This window comes from Prunus avium, chromosome 8, assembly GCF_965620075.1.
Source record: "Prunus avium chromosome 8, drPruAviu1.hap1.1, whole genome shotgun sequence".
In the NCBI taxonomy this organism is placed as follows: domain Eukaryota; kingdom Viridiplantae; phylum Streptophyta; class Magnoliopsida; order Rosales; family Rosaceae; genus Prunus; species Prunus avium.
Genome location: NC_142291.1, coordinates 6,198,400 through 6,216,966, shown reverse-complemented (window position 1 = coordinate 6,216,966; position 18,567 = coordinate 6,198,400). Strand labels below are relative to the sequence as shown.

The 18,567-nt window shown below is 36.7% G+C and overlaps 1 protein-coding gene and 1 pseudogene across 1 annotated transcript; one reads left to right on the top strand and one right to left on the bottom strand.

The window, feature by feature from the left end:
- Window positions 1-2,357: 2,357 nt before the first annotated feature.
- LOC110762171 (uncharacterized) lies at window positions 2,358-5,702 on the bottom strand. The gene is made up of 3 exons (XM_088246154.1): window positions 5,619-5,702; window positions 5,301-5,406; window positions 2,358-3,104 (listed from the first exon to the last, which is right to left on the bottom strand). The coding sequence occupies exons 1-3, from the start codon at window positions 5,681-5,683 to the stop codon at window positions 2,628-2,630; spliced, it is 648 nt and encodes a 215-aa protein (XP_088102280.1). The 5' UTR covers window positions 5,684-5,702; the 3' UTR covers window positions 2,358-2,627.
- An 11,502-nt stretch (window positions 5,703-17,204) lies between these two features.
- Window positions 17,205-18,567, top strand: LOC148291224 (uncharacterized; annotated as a pseudogene).

Below are 18,567 nucleotides of genomic sequence, written 5' to 3'. Positions count from 1 at the left end.
AACATTTTCTTATTCTTCTTCTTCCTCATCATCTTCATCATCATCATCTTGCCATGCTTCATAATTCCACCAAATGAGCCTTTTGTTTTGAGCTCTGAATCTCCTCTTCCGGGTTTTCACGCACTGCTTCTTGGGGCTCATCACTTACGCTCCCAAAAATCACTCATTTATAGACGTAGTTTTAGAGAAATCCTAACAATTACAGCTTCAACCGTAATTTCTGTGAGCCCGTAATTTCCAGACGCGTTCAAGAAGTCGTCTCTACTTTCCATGAGCCCATAATTTCTGCTTGTGGAATCTGCGACACCTCTATCTATCGACACGTGGCTCTTGCTTACTACAAGTAACTTACTAGGAAATAAATATTTATTTTGTTAAAATGAAAGAGGCTAATAATAATTTCCATTTTTTTTTTGCCATTCTTCCTTAAAGTTGAAAAATAACAGAATTTTGAGAAGAAAAAAAATGTGTCTTTGTCGCAATTGAAATGTTTAAAAAAAAAAAGGGAAAAAAATCATGTTTGCATATAAATTTCGCTTTTTTTTTTTAAATCAATATTTGTGGTGGCGTTTGATTATTTTTGTTATCTTTGAATTGTTTGAATTTATTGATTATTATACATATTTGCATATATTTGCATATGAATTTTGTTTTTAATATGCATGTTTGTTAGCTGGAATTGGAATTGTAACCATTTAATTAATTATTTATTTCTCTATAACACAAGGACACTTGGGGCTCGTTTGGTACACCTTCTAAGCTTGGACTGGACTAGACAAATTTTTATCCCATGTTTGTTTTCACTTAGTTCTAGTTTTAAGTGGGACTGTTAATACTGGCCCCACCAAAAACACCTCCTTAGGTGTTCTTAGTGAGACCCGCGTGGAGAGGGGGGACAAGCTAGTCCCAACCCAAGCGCTTGCAACAGCCAAGCCCTTGCCGCAACCATCGACCACCCAAGCGCCTTCCACAACCACCGACCACCCAAGCACCTGCAACCGATCCAAACCCCCGCCGTCACAGCCATACGCAGTGACCCCAATACAGCATCGCGGTCAGTTCCAGTCAGTTTCGGCAAGCACCGATTGGAGATAACGACTTCGCAGCTTGAACTATAGGCTGTGGACACAGCGATTGTGCAAGGGTTTAGGGGAACGATAGTGATGATTGTGCAAGAAAAGGGAGAAGTAGAAGACAGAGTATATTCAGAAGAAGCAAAGAGAAAATTTTCGGGGAAAAAAAAAAGCCAATAGAAAAAATTTCAAAAAAAAAAACCAAAGAGAAACATATACTGGGAAGAAGAGGCAAAGGAGAGAGGATGGAGAAGAAGAAGAGAAGAAGAGGAGAAGGAGAGAGAGGATGGGGGAAGAAGAAACCAGTCGCGGGAGGAAGAAGAAAAGAATGGGATACAGAGAGAGAAGAAAAGTCAAAAAAATAATATTAAATTCATTTCAATATGTTTTTAAAAATTTTAATTTTTTTATAAAAAAAATCTAGTCCTAGTCCAAACATACACCAAACGAAGGACAATTGTTATCCATTTTAGGCCAGCCCAAGCCAATCCAGGACAGTCCCTGATCATAGTCCATGCCAAGACAGTCCTTTGTACCAAACGAGCCCTTGGTGGAGTAGTGGTAAGGTAAGCTGTTGGGTTCTAAAGGAGGTCTTGGGTTCGAAACCCCATGCCTCCATCACAAAAATGTTTTAAGGCTTTTAAGATATATATTAATTAAAATTAGAAATATATATTTCGGGGCAGGTTCGGGGACGGGACCCAATTACCATACCCGGCCCGAACCCGTCGGGGATTTTCTTTTAGGGTTAGGGTTTTAGGAGCCGCTTAATGAGCCGAACCTCTCGGCTTTGGCTAATCAATTGGGAAATTGGTGGCTTTGACCCCACAGCAGTAAATATTGGTAAAATGTTCTCTCTTTTTTTTTCTTTCTTTTTTGTTATTTCTCTTTCCTATTCTACCATTGTCATACATTAATTTCTTTTTACTTCAACTTTTATATTTTGGTTTTGATATCAAAATAGTCCATTAGGTTTATCACGTTAGCTAATTTAGTCAATATGTTTTCAATTTGGCAAATTTAATTCCTGTATTTAAGACCATTAATCAATTAGGAGCATTTTTGCTCATCTTTTGTGATGCGTCTATGCGGTTTACTTTGTGAATTCTTGTTGATAACAACAAGAGTTTCTAATAATGCCTTGGGAATAGTATCCATATCACCACAATCGAAAAGATATTCAGTTAGCATTTTCCTAATTGCTGTTCGCAAACTCCTGTTTGATACTTTTGCATTTGGATCTAACAGAGTCTTTAAGTTCTTCAGCTCTGATATTCAAATCTTTGTTTTAACCAACCAAATAGCCCTAGATATCTCATCCTGCAATATCTTTATTTCTGGTGAGAATTGGTGAAACTCTGTTATGGTGGAATTATGAAAACCTGGTATCAACTTCAGCGATAAGCCTACTACTGCCATGGCTTTGGTTAATGGCTCCTGCAGTTCATCACCTATTGAAAGTTCTGAAAGCATCTTTTCAATTGTTTTCCTCACTTGATTAATTAGACTGTCTCGATTCCAGCCACTTTTCTTAGGCCGTAATTGCGGTAGACTTTATCGCCCTCCTTTAAGCTTTCTGTGCATTGCAAGTAGGGTCTCATAAGGCAAGTCCCTGAGTCCATCCAGCACCTTTCTAACAGCAGCATGATGAGATTGTAATCTGGAGGACGAAAATGTGATAAAATTATCCTGGAAATATTGTGGGTCATTGAGAAGTTGAGATATCTGTTTAGATATTTCCATTTTATCATCATGATTATCCTGTCTTCCAAAAACTTTTGGAAGAAATTCTCTGATAACCCTTTTCATCTTCCAACGAGTTTTCTCAAACTTCACTGAGCGTCCTGTTAGTATAACAGCAAAAAGGTAAAGACCCTTGTTAGTCAAATCATCAAGGCATGATGACAAGGCTCCGGATACATAGGGTGCGTCAAGCAAGTTCATATCATCTTGAAATACTCGATTCCCTCCTTCAATATCACATGCTCCAAAAGCTGTGTCAACAGAAGATTTTACAGTCTCATAGAACATCTGCAAGACAGATATTTTGAGTTGATCATTACTATATTCAAGAAAATATATTTTAATCAAACAGTTTCAGCATGATGCGAGAGCAACACAAGCATGGCAGAAGAAACACAGAAGACAACTAAGATCCTGCCTGGGAATGCTTCTTTATGAAACACTTAATCAGCAGTGCTTTTGTTAAAAACACCAATATATATATATATATATATATATATATATATATATATATATATATATATATGTATGTATACACATATAATATATAATATATCAAACCAAAACTGCTTAACCAAATTTTAGTAGTACCTTAATGCAACCAGTTGACTGTGTCGAACCAAATCATATTAAGCATGCATGTTAATTTGTTGAAGAATGAAAGTATAAAGTACTGATGCATAGCATACTGAATTCTCTATTACAATTCCGAGCAAAATTATTACTTTGAAATTATAGGTATTATGCTTAAGACTATTTAAATGTGTCACTGTATTGATTCTATGGTCCAGATGCCCCTATATACTTTTCTCTTCCTACTACATGATGAAAAGCATTAAAGTTCTAAAAATAAAATGACAGCACGCATAATAGATAGACATCTAGCTCAACTCTAACGTATCAAAACTAGCTCTACCATTCAAGCATTTATCCCTAAGCTAATCAAAGTAAAAACAAAAAAGTCATAAAGGAACTTGCAAACACAGTCACCACTACTCAATTGATTACATTAGTGAAAACTTTTTCAATAAGGGACAAAATCCTATAAGGGAGCATTTTTGCTCACCACTTTAACCATAGGTGTACCCTCACCACCATCCTCAATGCTTGACACGTGTCCATATATATAATCATGATTCCATAAATACAAAGCAAAAGTTAACTATGATTATGTCTATGGACACGTGTCAAGCATTGAGGATGGTGGTGAGGGTACACCTATGGTTAAAGTGGTAAGCAAAAATGCTCCCAATCCTATAATATGGTTAATTTTTCCTTTTACACCAAACGAGCACAAGAAAAACTGAACTTCACATTTGAGAACTTGCTAATAAAAAAGGCTTATTATCTCAAAATGTCCCTGACGTTTGCGAAACTATCACATTGCATCCTTAAAGTTTTTTTGTATCACTCATGGTCCCTAATGTTAATATAGGTGCTCTTAAATAGTCCCTCCGTCAAAAAAACTGTTAAATCCAGGGATATAATCCCTCTTTCTGGATTGATTTGACGGTTATATCCCTGGATTTAACAGTTTTTTTTTACGAAGGGACTATTTAAGAGCACCTATATTAACGTTAGGGACCATGAGTGATACAAAAAAACTTTAAGGATGTAATGTGACAGTTTCGCAAACGTCAGGGATGTTTTGTGATAATAAGCCAATAAAAAATGAAATGCCTAGAACGGGCAAATGATAATGTGAAATCATGACTCACAATTATCCATGCTTACATGTAATCATTCTTTGGTTTCAAAGACCTTGCTGCTTCATCCAAGCAGAAAGGCTCCTCTGACAATTGACAACCGGGAGCATCTAGTTATAGATGGCAAGAGAAACGGTTTGGCTGCTAACAATAATTCCTCAAAAAATGAAAAACCAGCCAACATGTCATTGATAAGACTTAAACACGAGCCCCGTTTCTAAAAAATAAGCAGAATCACCATCTGCGCTGCAAATAGAGCTTTCGCTTATAATATAAATATAATACGAAGGAAGATAGATAAATATCGACCAAAATTTTGGGGCCCTCACCACCTGAGGGCCGGGATTGGGATCAAGCTCAAACTTATTTTCTTTTGATAAGAAGCTCCAGCTTTTAAAGGAAACTCAAAAATAAAGAAGATAGCTGTATATGCATAGCTTCAGTGGGTAACTTCCAGGGGTTTCTTTATCGTCTATGCATAACCTTGAAAAGTGAAGCATTCATACCAAGTGTTGTCCACTTTGCACGCACTTCCATGCGCAATTCTGATTATCATCAATGTGATAATTTACATCATTAAAGAAAAAGAGCATATGGCATTTTTAAGGTTCAACTGAGATTGCCATCCAAACTTTAAAACTTGAGACAATGCGACATTTCTAGATTCCTAAATTGTTGATAACCCAAAATATTCATATTCCATGGCTATGAAATGCATGAATTACATAAAATCTTCTTTCAAATCGAACACGTTAACGGAGATGAGATATTAACTTACATCGTCTTCCCTAAGAAACGATTCCGGCAAACACGTGTTGTTCAAGAAGTCACACCTCTCCAACTTCTTCTGCTCAGATTTGGAAGTAGGAAGCCCCAACAACCACCTGCACGGATTTCATCAACACGTCACAGAAAATTAAATAAAAGAATTAATCAATCAATAACATAACGTTAACATCACCCTCAAAACAATCAAAATAAAATTGGGAACAAAAAGAAGAGCGAAATTGTTATAATTCACACACAATCATGATTCAGGAACTCATTAATGAAAAATTGGTAAGCAAAAAGGAGAAGAAAAAAAAATTTGAATGACCTCCTTTTGAGCTGTATCTGCTTCTCTTGGCGTTTAATTTGTGACCAGAGGGACTCGCAATCCATCTGGTAAAACCCCAAGTTCTCCTTAAGCTGCGATCTTGCCACTGATGTCTGAGAGAGAGGGCGGGAGGATTAGAGAGTGTAGGGTTGGGGTTTTAGGGGCAGTTTAATGAGCCGAACCTCTCGGCTTTGGCTAATCAATTGGGAAATTGGTGGCTTTGACCCCACAAGTGGCGGACCCACAGAGGCGCAGGGAGGTGCAGCTGCACCTCCCCTCACCAGAAAATTCCTTAGAGTGTAAGACGCAAAAAGGCGCAGCCAGCCAGTGGCTATGGAGTCTAGGGCTCAGGTTTTCGCGAAGAAGAAGACCAAACCTAATTTATTGTTCTAGAACGACACCGTTCTCTTTCTTTGATCTCTTTTAATGAAACACATCGTTTCATTTAAGCCTGAATTCTCCGAAAGCAAACATGTGTTTTGGTGGTAAAGCCCAAAAAGATGGGCCTTCAATAACTTATAAAATATGCGTAAGAACATATCTAACATTTATTAATAGGTTTTTGTTTGGTCTGAGAAAAGGCTCTGGAAGTCACTATTAAAATAGGTTACAGTTTTTCATGTCCACTTAATAGTATATTTAATATTTATTAATAGGCCATTTTTATTTTTTTGGTATTTTTAATTGTTATGTCATCTTCATGTAGTGTTAAATAGATGAGTAACATATCTTTTTATATATTCTTTTTTAAAATAATTCAAGTTCAGAAGGTTAAATTTTAAGGATAATTGATATCTAAATACTTTTTTTTTGTTGAGCATTTAGTCTATTAAATGTTGCCCCTCTCCTGAAAAATTTGTGTTGGAATTGGTAACTTCCAGGGGTTTGTTTATCGTCTATGCATAACCTTGAAAAGTGAAGCATTCATAGCACGTGGTTGTCCACTTTGTGTTGGAATTGGTATGAAATCAGGTTTGTATTCCTAACTAAGATAGGAATCCGAGTTGTATTTTGTATAGGAAACTTGGACGCAAGTTTCCAGTTGGTTTCGGGATTCCTAACTTAGTTTAGGATTAGTTCTATGGTTAGGTTATCTAGTATATATATAGGTAAGCCTTATTGTGTATAGTGTGCGAATGAGAAGAGACTTGTAAGGCAGGAGAACTCTTGAGAAGATTAAGCGAGTTCTTTTGTAAAGACTTTGTTCATTAATAAAGTTAGCTTCCGATTGTTCAAACTTGTGTGGTTGTTCTTGGTTTAATCATCTTGTTGTGATCCAACAAGTGGTATCAAGAGCCTGGTTTTGTGATTAAGCCAAAACAATGACAAAATCTGAAGACCTCAGCAAGAGTGGAGATGAGGGGGCACTGAGGTAACCAAAACCTCGGTGCAAAGTGCTAGGTTCGAAATCGAGAAGTTCGTCGGGACCAATAACTTCGCCATGTGGCAGTGTGAAGTTAAGGATGTGCTGATACAACAAGGACTACTTGTTGTGCTTGGAGATATGCCTATGTCAATGAAGAAGGAGGAATGGCAGTGTCTAAATGCGTATGCATGCTCCACGATTCGGTTATGTCTTGGCAAGACACAAAAGTATGGTGTCATGAATATTTCATCGGCCAAGTATTTGAAAAAAAGTGCAGAAAATAGGCTTTACCTTAATAGTAAGCTTTATCGTTTCCAGTATAAGGAAGGAACAAAGATGATGGATCATCTCGAAGAGTTTAACAAGATGATTGTTGAATTGTTGAACTTAGAGGAGACGATCAAGGATGAAGACAAAGCTTTGATCTTGATGAATTCTTTGTCTGAATCCTATGAATCATTTGTTACGACATGGATTTATGGTAGAGAAACTCTTAAATTTGATGAGATCTCAAGTGCTATAATGAATCATGAAGTTCTAAATCTTGATAGACAAGAGAGGAACAATTCTGAAGCATTAATGGTGAGAGGAAGATCAGAGGAAAGAAAGTCTGCAGATAGGAAGAAGAGCGAGTCTAGCACAAGAGGAAGCTCAAGTAACAGGAAATTCTTGGATAAGGGTGAGTGCGCCTTTTGCCATGAGAAAGGGCACTGGAAGAAGGATTGCCCTAAAATCAAGGCTAAAAACAAGGAAAAGAAACATGAAGATTCAGAGGCAAACGTTGTTGAAGTCAATGATGAGGATTTTGTTTGTGCTTTAATAGCAGCGGAAAGCATAGACTACGTGAATCAATGGGTGCTTGACACTGGATGCACTCATCATATGACTTCCCAACGTCATTGGTTTTCATCTTTCAAAAGTCTCATTGGAACTGTGTATATGGGTGACGATAATCCATGTTCAACACAAGGGATTGGCAACGTTATGATTAAGCATCATGATGGTGTAATTCAAGAGTTACAAGGAGTAAGATATGTTCTAAACCTCAAGAAGAATTTAATTTCTTTAGGCACCCTTGAATCTCAGGGTTGCAAGTTTTATTATGATAAGAATATGCTTAAGGTAGCTAGAGGGGCATTAGTGATGATGAAGGCCCCTAGAAGAGGTTTGCTTTACTTGTTGGAGGGCAAAACCATTGAAAAACAGGTGGCTATGGTGGTAGAAGGTAATCAAGCTGATACATCTTCTCTATGGCATATGAGGTTGGGGCATGTGGGAAACAAAGCGCTGCAAGGGTTGATTAAACAAGGGGTTCTCAAGGGAGCCAAAAGTGGAAAAATAGTTTTTTGTGAACAATGCGTTCTTGGCAAGCAAACAAAGGTACAATTTGGCACTGCAATCCATCAAACTGAGGGGATATTGGATTATGTACACTCGGATGTCCGGGGACCTGCAAAGAATGAATCTCTAGGAGGGAAGAGATGGTTTGTGTCCTTCATTGATGATTACTCACGAAGATCATGGATTTATATGATGAAGCACAAACATGAGGTATTTAATATTTTCTTGGACCAACAGGAGTTGGTCCAAGTGGAAGGGGCTTGGATCCTTTAAACAAGAGGTCCTGGGTTCGATCCCAGGCGCTTGCGAATAGAGCAGACTTTGTTGGGAGAGGTCCCCGCTTTGCGCCCGACAGTACCTCGAGGGTTAGTCCCCGCAATCGCGCGGGGGATACCTTGGTTTTCACCCAAAAAAAAAAAAAAAAATTCTTGGAATGGAAAAATATGGTTGAAAAGAAGACTGTGCAAGAAGTTGAAAGTCTTAAGAAGTGATAATGGCGGGGAGTATATTTCTGATCCCTTCTTCGAGATATGCAAAAAGGAAGGTATTACTCGTCATTTTAGTGTTAGAGAAACACCACAACAAAATGGAATTGCAGAACAGTTGAATCGAACATTGTTGGAAAAGGTGAGATGTATGCTTTCACAAGCAAAATTGCATAAAAGATTTTAGGCAGAGGCATTAAATTATGCATGCCATATTTTGAATCGTCTACCTTCTACAACTCTAAGTGGTAAGACTCCAATAAAATTATGGTCAGGAAAAGTAGCTCAAGACTATGAAAGACTAAGGGTCTTTCGGTGCGATGCTTACTACCACGTGAAGGAAAACAAATTGGATCCAAGAGCAAGAAAAGCTATCTTTTTGGGGTTCAACAATGGTGTCAAGGGATTCAGGTTGTGGAGCATAGAATTCAAGAAGGTAGTAGTGAGCAAAGATGTGACGTTTAATGAATCCCATATGAAACTCAGCGAAGAAAGGAAGGGTGTCCATGAGGTGGAGCTATCATCCAATAGTTCTGGAAAAACAAGTACCGAGGATGATGTTCACAGTGAAGAAGAAGATTATGTCAACCAAGAAAGGAGACAAGATGAAGAAGTCGTTAATGATGATGTTCGAGAAGAATGCGTTGCTAAGAGGAAAGGAAAAAAGAGAGATTGTGCTCCCTGCCAGATTAAAAGATTGTGTTGCATGCATGGCATACGCATTACCAGTAATTGAAATCGATATCCCTACAAGTTTTACTGAAGCAACGAGGAGTGGAGAAGCAAAGCACTGGCATGAAGCTATGGATGACGAGATGTTGTCACTCATGAAGAATAAAACCTGGGAAGTGGTGGAGTTGCCTAAAGGAAGAAAGGCTATTGGATGCAAGTGGGTATGTGCAAAGAAAGATGGAATAGATGATGTAAGTCCGGTGAGGTTCAAAGCCAGACTAGTGGCTAAAGGTTATGCTCAGAAGGAAGGAATAGATTATAACGAAATCTTTTCTCCCGTAGTGAAACACTCATCCATCCGAATTCTACTTGCACTAGTGGCGCAGTTTGATCTCAAGTTAGTTCAGTTGGACGTAAAAACTGCTTTTTTACATGGAAATTTGTCTGAAGAGATTTACATAAGGCAACCTGAATGCTATGAAGAAAAAGGAAAGGAGGGGCTAGTTTGCAAGCTCCACAAGTCACTATATAGTTTAAAGCAGTCACCAAGGCAATGGTATTTGAGGTTTGATAAGTTTATGAAGGATCAAGACTATACTAGAAGTCATTACGATCATTGCGTGTATCACAAGAAATTAAGTGGAGGTACATATGTCTACTTATTAATTTATGTAGATGACATGCTTATTGCCTCAAGTGACATCACCGAAATTAGAAAGCTTAAAGCTCAGATGCATAGAGAGTTTGAGATGAAAGATCTCGGTGAAGCAAGAAAGATTTTGGGGATGGAAATCACACGAAACAGGAAGGAGAGAATGGTGTATTTGTCGCAGAAACAATACTTGGAAAAACTACTACACAAGTTTGGCATTAAAGGGGAAACCAAACCTGTGAGTACACCTCTTGCTCCTCATTTCAAATTGAGTGCTCAACTATGTCCTAAAAGTGATGAAGAAAAAGCCAAGATGAAAGATGTTCCGTACTCCAGTTTGATTGGAGGATTTATGTACGCTATGGTATGTACTCGGCCTGATATTGCTCATGTAGTTGGAATGGTTAGTAGGTTTATGCATAATCCTGGAAAAATGCATTGGGATGCTGCTAAATGGATACTACGATATCTTCATGGAACAAGAAATATAGGAATTTGTTTTGAAGGGAATAATGGAGAAATTGATAAGTTCTCAATTGGTTATGTGGATTCGGACTTTGCTAGTGATTTAGACAAAAGAAGGTCTACAACAGGGTATGTATTTACTATGGCGAAAGGTCCGATATCAATACTACAACCAACCGTTGCTTTATCAACAACAGAAGCTGAATATATGGTGATGGCTGAGGCTATTAAGGAAGCTATTTGGACACTTGGATTGATAGAGGATTTGGGTGTAAATCAACACAAGTTGGATGTGTATTGTGATAGTCAAAGTGCCATTTACTTGGCAAAGTATCAGGTACATCATGCGAGGACCAAACATATAGATGTGAGATATCATTTTGTTCAAGAGGTTATAGTTGAAGGTGAAATTCTAGTCAAGAAGATTGCTACGGCTGATAATCCCGCCGATATGTTAACGAAGATAGTTGGTGTATCAAAATTTAAGCATTGCTTGGATTTGGTGCACATTGGACAAGCTTGAAAACTTGACAATGGCGGAGCAATGGAAGCAAATGAAGGTCTCTGATGTGGATTTCTTACCAAGGTGGAGATTGTTGGAATTGGTATGAAATCAGGTTTGTATTCCTAACTAAGATAGGAATCCGAGTTGTATTTTGTATAGGAAACTTGGACGCAAGTTTCCAGTTGGTTTCGGGATTAACTTAGTTTAGGATTAGTTCTATGGTTATGTTATCTAGTATATATATAGGTAAGCCATATTGTGTATAGTGTGCGAATGAGAAGAGACTTGTAAGGCAGGAGAACTCTTGAGAAGATTAAGCGAGTTCTTTTGTAAAGACTTTGTTCATTAATAAAGTTAGCTTCCGATTGTTCAAACTTGTGTGGTTGTTCTTGGTTTAATCATCTTGTTGTGATCCAACACTTTGCACGCACTTCCATGCGCAATTCTGATTATCATTAATGTAATAATTTACATCATTAAAGAAAAAGAGCATATGGCATTTTTAAGGTTCAACTGAGATTGCCATCCAAACTTTAAAACTTGAGACAAGGCGACATTTCTAGATTCCTAAATTGTTGATAACCCAAAATATTCATATTCCATGGCTACGAAATGCATGAATTACATAAAATCTTCTTTCAAATCGAACACGTTAACGGAGATGAGATATTAACTTACATCGTCTTCCTTAAGAAACGATTCCAGCAAACACATGTTGTTCAAGAAGTCACACCTCTCCAACTTCTTCTGCTCAGATTTGGAAGTAGGAAGCCCCAACAACCACCTGCACGGATTTCATCAACACGTCACAGAAAATTAAATAAAAGAATTAATCAATTAATAACATAACGTTAACATCACCCTCAAAACAATCAAAATAAAATTGGGAACAAAAAGAAGAGCGAAATTGGCATAATTCATACACAATCATGATTCAGGAACTCATTAATGAAAAATTGGTAAGCAAAAAGGAGAAAAAAAAAATATTTGAATGACCTCCTTTTGAGCTGTATCTGCTTCTCTTGGCGTTTAATTTGTGACTAGAGGGACTCGCAATCCATCTGGTAAAACCCCAAGTTCTCCATAAGCTGCGATCTTGCCACTGATGTCTGAGAGAGAGAGCGGGAGGATTGGATAGTGTAGGGTTGGGGTTTTAGGAGCCGCTTAATGAGCCGAACCTCTCGACTTTGGCTAATCAATTGGTAAATTGGTGGCTTTGACCCCACAGCAGTAAATATTGGTAAAATGTCCCCCCCCTTTTTTTTTTTTTAAGGGAGCTGACTTTCTTATTCCCCTTTTCTCCACTTACACTCCATTTTGTTTTTTAATACTTTTGAATCAATTTTGTTCTTTTTTTATCTTTTTCTTTCCTATTCTACTCTCATCCTACATTATTGTTTTGATATGGGTACTCAATCAATGAGAGTGAACAAAACCCAGGTTTTTGAATTTCTACATCATCACTGTAACACAACAAAACCTAGGCTTTTAGATTCCCATACAGAGTTGGAATGCTGAAATATTTATATGAGAATAATTCTTTTCCATATTTTTTATTTTTTATTTCTCTCAATCCCTAGCTGTTTGTACTTTTTAAGAAGGTACCCAAACAAAATGAAGGTATGAAATGATCTCATATGAAACAAAGAGAACTCCATTAATGTGAATTTGAAACTCGTAGTCTCAAACTCAATTTCATTTTTCGATTCATGTCCACAAGTTCATAAAAAAAATTTCATTCAACATATGTTTTCCGACTGATTATGACGGAGAAGAAAGGGAGAAGAGGGAGAAGAACATGGAAAAAGAAAATGTAAAAATGTGTAGTTAGATGCATAAGGAAAGAGAAATAACAAAAAATAACAAAATCAATTAAAAAGTACTAAAAAGCAAAAGGGAGTCTAAGTGGAGAAAAAGGAGAGTGGGAAAATCAACTCCTTTTTTAAAACTTCATAAAATGACCCCTATAAATATATGTTATCGTCTGCTTATTACCTTTTTGTCACTTTGTTTTTTCCCCTGAAATCTCTCTCTCTCTCTCATTCGCTATGTTTTCTCTCTAGTTCACTCTCCCGCAGCCTCTCTTCCTTAATTTCACAGTAGATTATTCATCAAGGTTAAGGTACAAAATCTCCTTCTCTTCCTCTCTCTTTCTAACGCAATTTCAAATTACGGTTATGGTTTAGTGTTTGTAAGAAATGGATCTATATGCCCCTAATTTGAGTTAGGGTTTCAAAGAAATCGATTTGTATGGCCTAGTTTGCTCATTTTTGTCATTTAAATATATGGTTTTTTTTTGTATGGATTTAAACAAATGGTTTGTTTTTAGGAATCATTGTGGTTCTGTTGCATTTCACAGTTCTAAGTTGTTTGCATCTTAATTTTGGTAAATAGATGCATGTAGTCGTTTGTTGTCAAGAAAAAAAATGTTTTTTTTCTACCATTTAGCAAATCATGAAAACAAAGACCAAACCAAAATGATGAACTTCTATTGAATGAATTGAATTAGTCCTGATGCTGCATGTCAAACAAATCTCAACCTGAAAAATGCAAATACAAACAAATTTGAAGATGAGAGAAGTTAGTTAGTCAAATTCAAAGTGAATGACCGGTGTTTGAAGCCATATGTGGACGATAAGTTCGACACCATGGAGTTTACACATCCTCTCATCGAACTAGGCTGATCAACTATATAGTCGAGCTGACGACTATAAAACAAGCGCTTGTTGGGAGGCAACCCAATGTTTAATTTTCGTTCTTTTAGTTTTTAATTTATTTTTCCTTAGTTTCTTGGAAGCTTACCTCGTCTTTTTTTCTTCTTTTTGTAGCCCATTTAATTACGCATGCATTGCCGATGTCAATGTCCAAGTTTGGGCGACATCCCTCCTTTTGTTTGTATTGTTGCCACTCATTACATAATCCCAGAAAGTGTTGTTACCCCTTATTCCATTTTCTATTGTTTTTCTATGCTTTCACACTGGGGACAATGTTTCAATTAAGTTTGGGGCAGGGGCTTTATTTTCTAAAAAATGCAGGGATTATGTTTCTTAAATACTTCTTTCATTAGATATTGTTTTTGAAAATCAGTCTACGAGGTGTTCTTCGCTTTTACATTATGAATCCAACCGTATAAAGAACGCCAATTTTGGAACAGTATTTTGTGAGATGCATGCTTAACACTAGACAAAAGTCGAATCTGGAAATTATTGACAACATATTAGTTTTTGAGTTGGGATGTTTGCATGTTATTTAAAGGGAAATTTGCATAAATACCACCTGAACTTTTAAGTATGTGCACCATTACCACCTAAACTTTTAATTTTTATTATTAACCACCTGAATTTTATAGAGTGTTGCAATGTACCACCTATGTCCAACTCTGTTAAACTTTCCGTTAAGTTTAAGGACAATTCCGTCAATTCACTATAACTAAAAGACTTAACATTTTAAAACTAACAAATTTAAATAATAAAATAATAACCCTAACCTAATTATCGTTCCCCACCCCTTCCAACACAAATTCTTCCCCATTGCCTAGTTGCCGCCCCACCCTCTGCATACACCCTACTTCATATATATCCCTATCTCTCATTAGTCATGGTAATGTCTAGAGATGGGATTCCTTGCCCCTACTGATTAAGGTTTTTTTTTGTGTGGGTATTTTGCTGTCGCTTTATGCTGGTGGTGGCTTGATTGATTGGGAGGCTTGCTTGATGTACTTCTCTGTATGCTATTGCCCTTTCTTGTATGGTTTTTTCATGTATTTCCATTTCGACTTTTGAATGAAATATCACCTTATGAATAATTAAAAAAAAAAGAACATAATTGAATGCAAAATTAATTTAAAGGTTTGAAGATCCATGAAATCCATCTCCCCAAAAGCCTGGATATATGTAGAGGGTGGGGGAGGGGTCTACTGGGAAAGGGGGAAAGTTGTTGTTGAATGGATGGGAGAAACCGTGGGATAATTTAGGTTAGGTTTTTAATAAAGAACAAAAAATTTTATTTATAAATTCTGTTAGTTTTAAAAGTGTTAAGTCTTTTAGTTATAGTGAATTGACGGAATTATCCTTAAACTTAACGGAAAGTTTAACAGAGTTGGACATAAGTGGTACATTGCAACACTCTATAAAATTCAGGTGGTTAATAATAAAAATTAAAAATTCAGGTGGTAACGGTGCACATGCCTAAAAGTTCAGGTGGTATTTATGCAAATTTCCCATATTTAAATTATGAAGTTTTGTTCCCGATAGCAATTAATTGTAGATTATTTGAATTTCGAGTACTAATGTGTTTGTTATACATGAATTTAAGGTTCAGAACATATGCATTGAACCTAACGTTATTTAGTCTTGAGTAGTTGCGTCTTTTGAATTTGTAACGCACCAACTTAATCTTTACTAACTCATATGCACATTAAAAATTAGGGTGAGTATTGTGGTAGAGATGAGTTGCGTAAGCCTTGTTTCGCTTAGTATAATGTTGTCTAATGCCTTGCAAGCTTGAATAATAGTACGGAAAAAAAAGTCTTAATCCGAAGCCTTTTTAACTGACGTAGAACAGATGGCAGAAGCAATCGAAGATGAGCTGAAGCGATGCACGCGCAAGGGCAAATCGGGTAAACTGCAGATTTGGGCTCCAAGCTCATAACCGGGCCCATGACCCGTCGCTTTGCCTTGACGCATGGCCTTTTTCGAGCATCCGAGATTGTTTAGTAGGCCAAAATACAGTTTTAAAGTTTTTACAATTTTTGGAAACTTTGTTATTTTCCTATCTTAATTCCTTTGTTATTCCTAGGGTTTCTAGGAGTATTTAAACATATTTTGCCCGTGGCTAGGGTTATGTTTTGTTATTCCAGTTTATCAAATAAACCTTGAGGTTTTCTCATATCTTCCTGGTAAATTCTAGAGTTCCATGTTCTAGGCTAATCTTTTAGCCATTTATTTGTCCCGATGCGTCATCAACTCAAGTTATTAAGCCCGATGAGTGTTTTACACTTAATGTCCTAAAGCTATCTAGTTTGCGAGTCATTAGCCTAACACTTGCTACATGGGTTGATTAGAAAGCTAATGGAGTTGGACTGGAAAACAAAACAAAACAAAAGAAAGAAATGTTGTTTCGCAAAGCTTTGCTTAGTAATAGGGCCTCTTGCCTAATCTATCTAATCAGTAGTCAGTGTTCGTGTCAAACGGTGAAGTTTTGGTGAGACTAAGGTGGCATTTGGTAGTGCTTAAATTTTTTAAAATGTGGCTTCAATAAAAAAAAATTATTACAGATAGGTGTTTGGTAAACATCATGAATGGGGCTTTTTTTAAAAATAGCTGTCAGTGACCGCTGTTTTTTCAAAGCTTTCAGAACCCAGCTTTTAAAAGGTGCTTCAAAAAACATTTAGCGTGCGGTTTTAATGAATTTTTGACTTTCCCATAATGTCCTCACTTATTTTTCAAATGGATAGTCATTTGTCCCTCCAATTACATCAAGCAATACAAACTCCCCTTTCTATATAGCTTTCAGATTCTAGCTTTGTTTCTTAATGTCCTCTTTTTGTTTGGTACCAAGATATGAAAAGAAAAAAATTTGGGAATGCCAGTACAATGACGCTATCTACACAAAACAACACATGTCGGATGGACAACCATGCCCACCTTAGTTTGTTGTTCTTGTTTTTGGTGTTAGGTGAAAGATCATTATGCTAGATTATGGGTTTCGTTATCCCTCCAAATTATTTGAAAAAAATGGGAGATGTGGCTCCTTATGCCACTCTCAGAGCATGTAGCTAGATTTAGGTGTTTATTAATAGTTGACTATGTTCTTGCTATATGCTATTATCTTCTTGCTAGATGTAGTTATTGGCTGCTAACTATGTTCTTTCTACATATAGGCTGCTAATTATGTTTAAATTCTAACACTTTTGTGATATATACATAAGTTGTTGATTAACAAGATCAACATGATTCCTTCTTTCATTATAATGATTTTTGTACATCTAATTTTTAAATAAAGATTAGCTTTTCTCCTTTTCTCATATTGGCAATTTAAGATGTTATTTGGATTTTATTTGCTATTATTCTCATACTCAACCCATATTGCTTTAGTAAGGATGGCAAAGAAAATGGGAAGTTCATCAAAAGCTCCAGCTACATGGAATAACCATAATATATCCATATTCTGTGATTTGTGCATCAAGGAGGTGGATGCCGGACATCGTCCTGACATTCACTTTTAAAAAGAAGGATGAGAAAATTTGAGAGTAAACTTTAATAAAGAGACAAGAAATAATTATGATAAGGGGCAACTGAAAAATAAGTGGGATGCACTCAAAATTGAATGGAAATTGTGGAAAAAAACTTGTAGGCAAAGAAACTAGTCTAGGGTGGAATTTGAGCAAGGGTACTGTTGATGCATCTGATGAGTGTTGGAATAATAAATTCAGGTGCGTGCAATATTTCTTTTTAAATTAATATTTTGTCTTACGCTTTTTATTTTATTAACATGCATTTATATTAACAATGATGTCTCTATAATGTAGATAAATGTTGAATATGCAAAGTTGAGTAAAAAAGGCATTAAGCATGAGATGGAGGAGAAACTAGATAGGATGTTCATGAATACCACAGCCACTGGTGAACATGCTTGGGCACCTTCATGTGGTACACTCCCACAGAAACTCAAGAGGCATCCATGAGTGATGTTATTCCACTCGAAGGAAGTGATGACTCATATGATTCCAATCCAATTGAAACGATTCAAGCTATCAAGAATGCTGCAAGTGTTAGGATTTTGGCTCGTCAAATATGTCCTAGTTGGTTTAGGATTGTTTTAGGAAAATTAGAGGTATACCGATTCTTGTCCTAGAGGGATTAGGAAAGAATTTCAGTTTTCCTTGTTCAATTCAGGTTTGGATTTCTAGAAGTCTATTTGGTTTTGGATAAGTGTAATTTCCTAATCTACTTAAGAATAGGAATTCAATCAGCCTTGGGATATGTAAGCCAACTCTTTATCTATAAATAGGGTGCGGCAAGGCTTATTTTAGAGGGGGAAAAACAGCCAGAGACAGCCGAGAGTTTTGAGATTAGTTCTAGGGTTTGCAAAAGTTCTGTAATCCTTATTATTAATCAAAGGAGCGGTGATTTCTCTACCTAGAGAAATCACAACTGGACGTAGGCAAAAGTTTTGCCGAACCAGTATAATTCTTGTGTGTTTCTAAGTTTTCTAATATTTGCTAGTTTAGTCTATTGCTGTTGGTTACATTAAAGAACAAGGTTTGGTGTGTGAGTTATTTAACAGCAAGGAAAGGGAAAAGGAGAGCACCTGAACAATTGAATAAAAAGATGTAGAAATATGAGAAAGGAAGAAGAGTTGGAGGTGCTGAAAAACTAGCTGGCCAAATTGACCACATTGTTGGTGCAGTTGAGAGTGGGCACATTGATGATGAAAATGAAATTGGGCAATACTATTCCTGA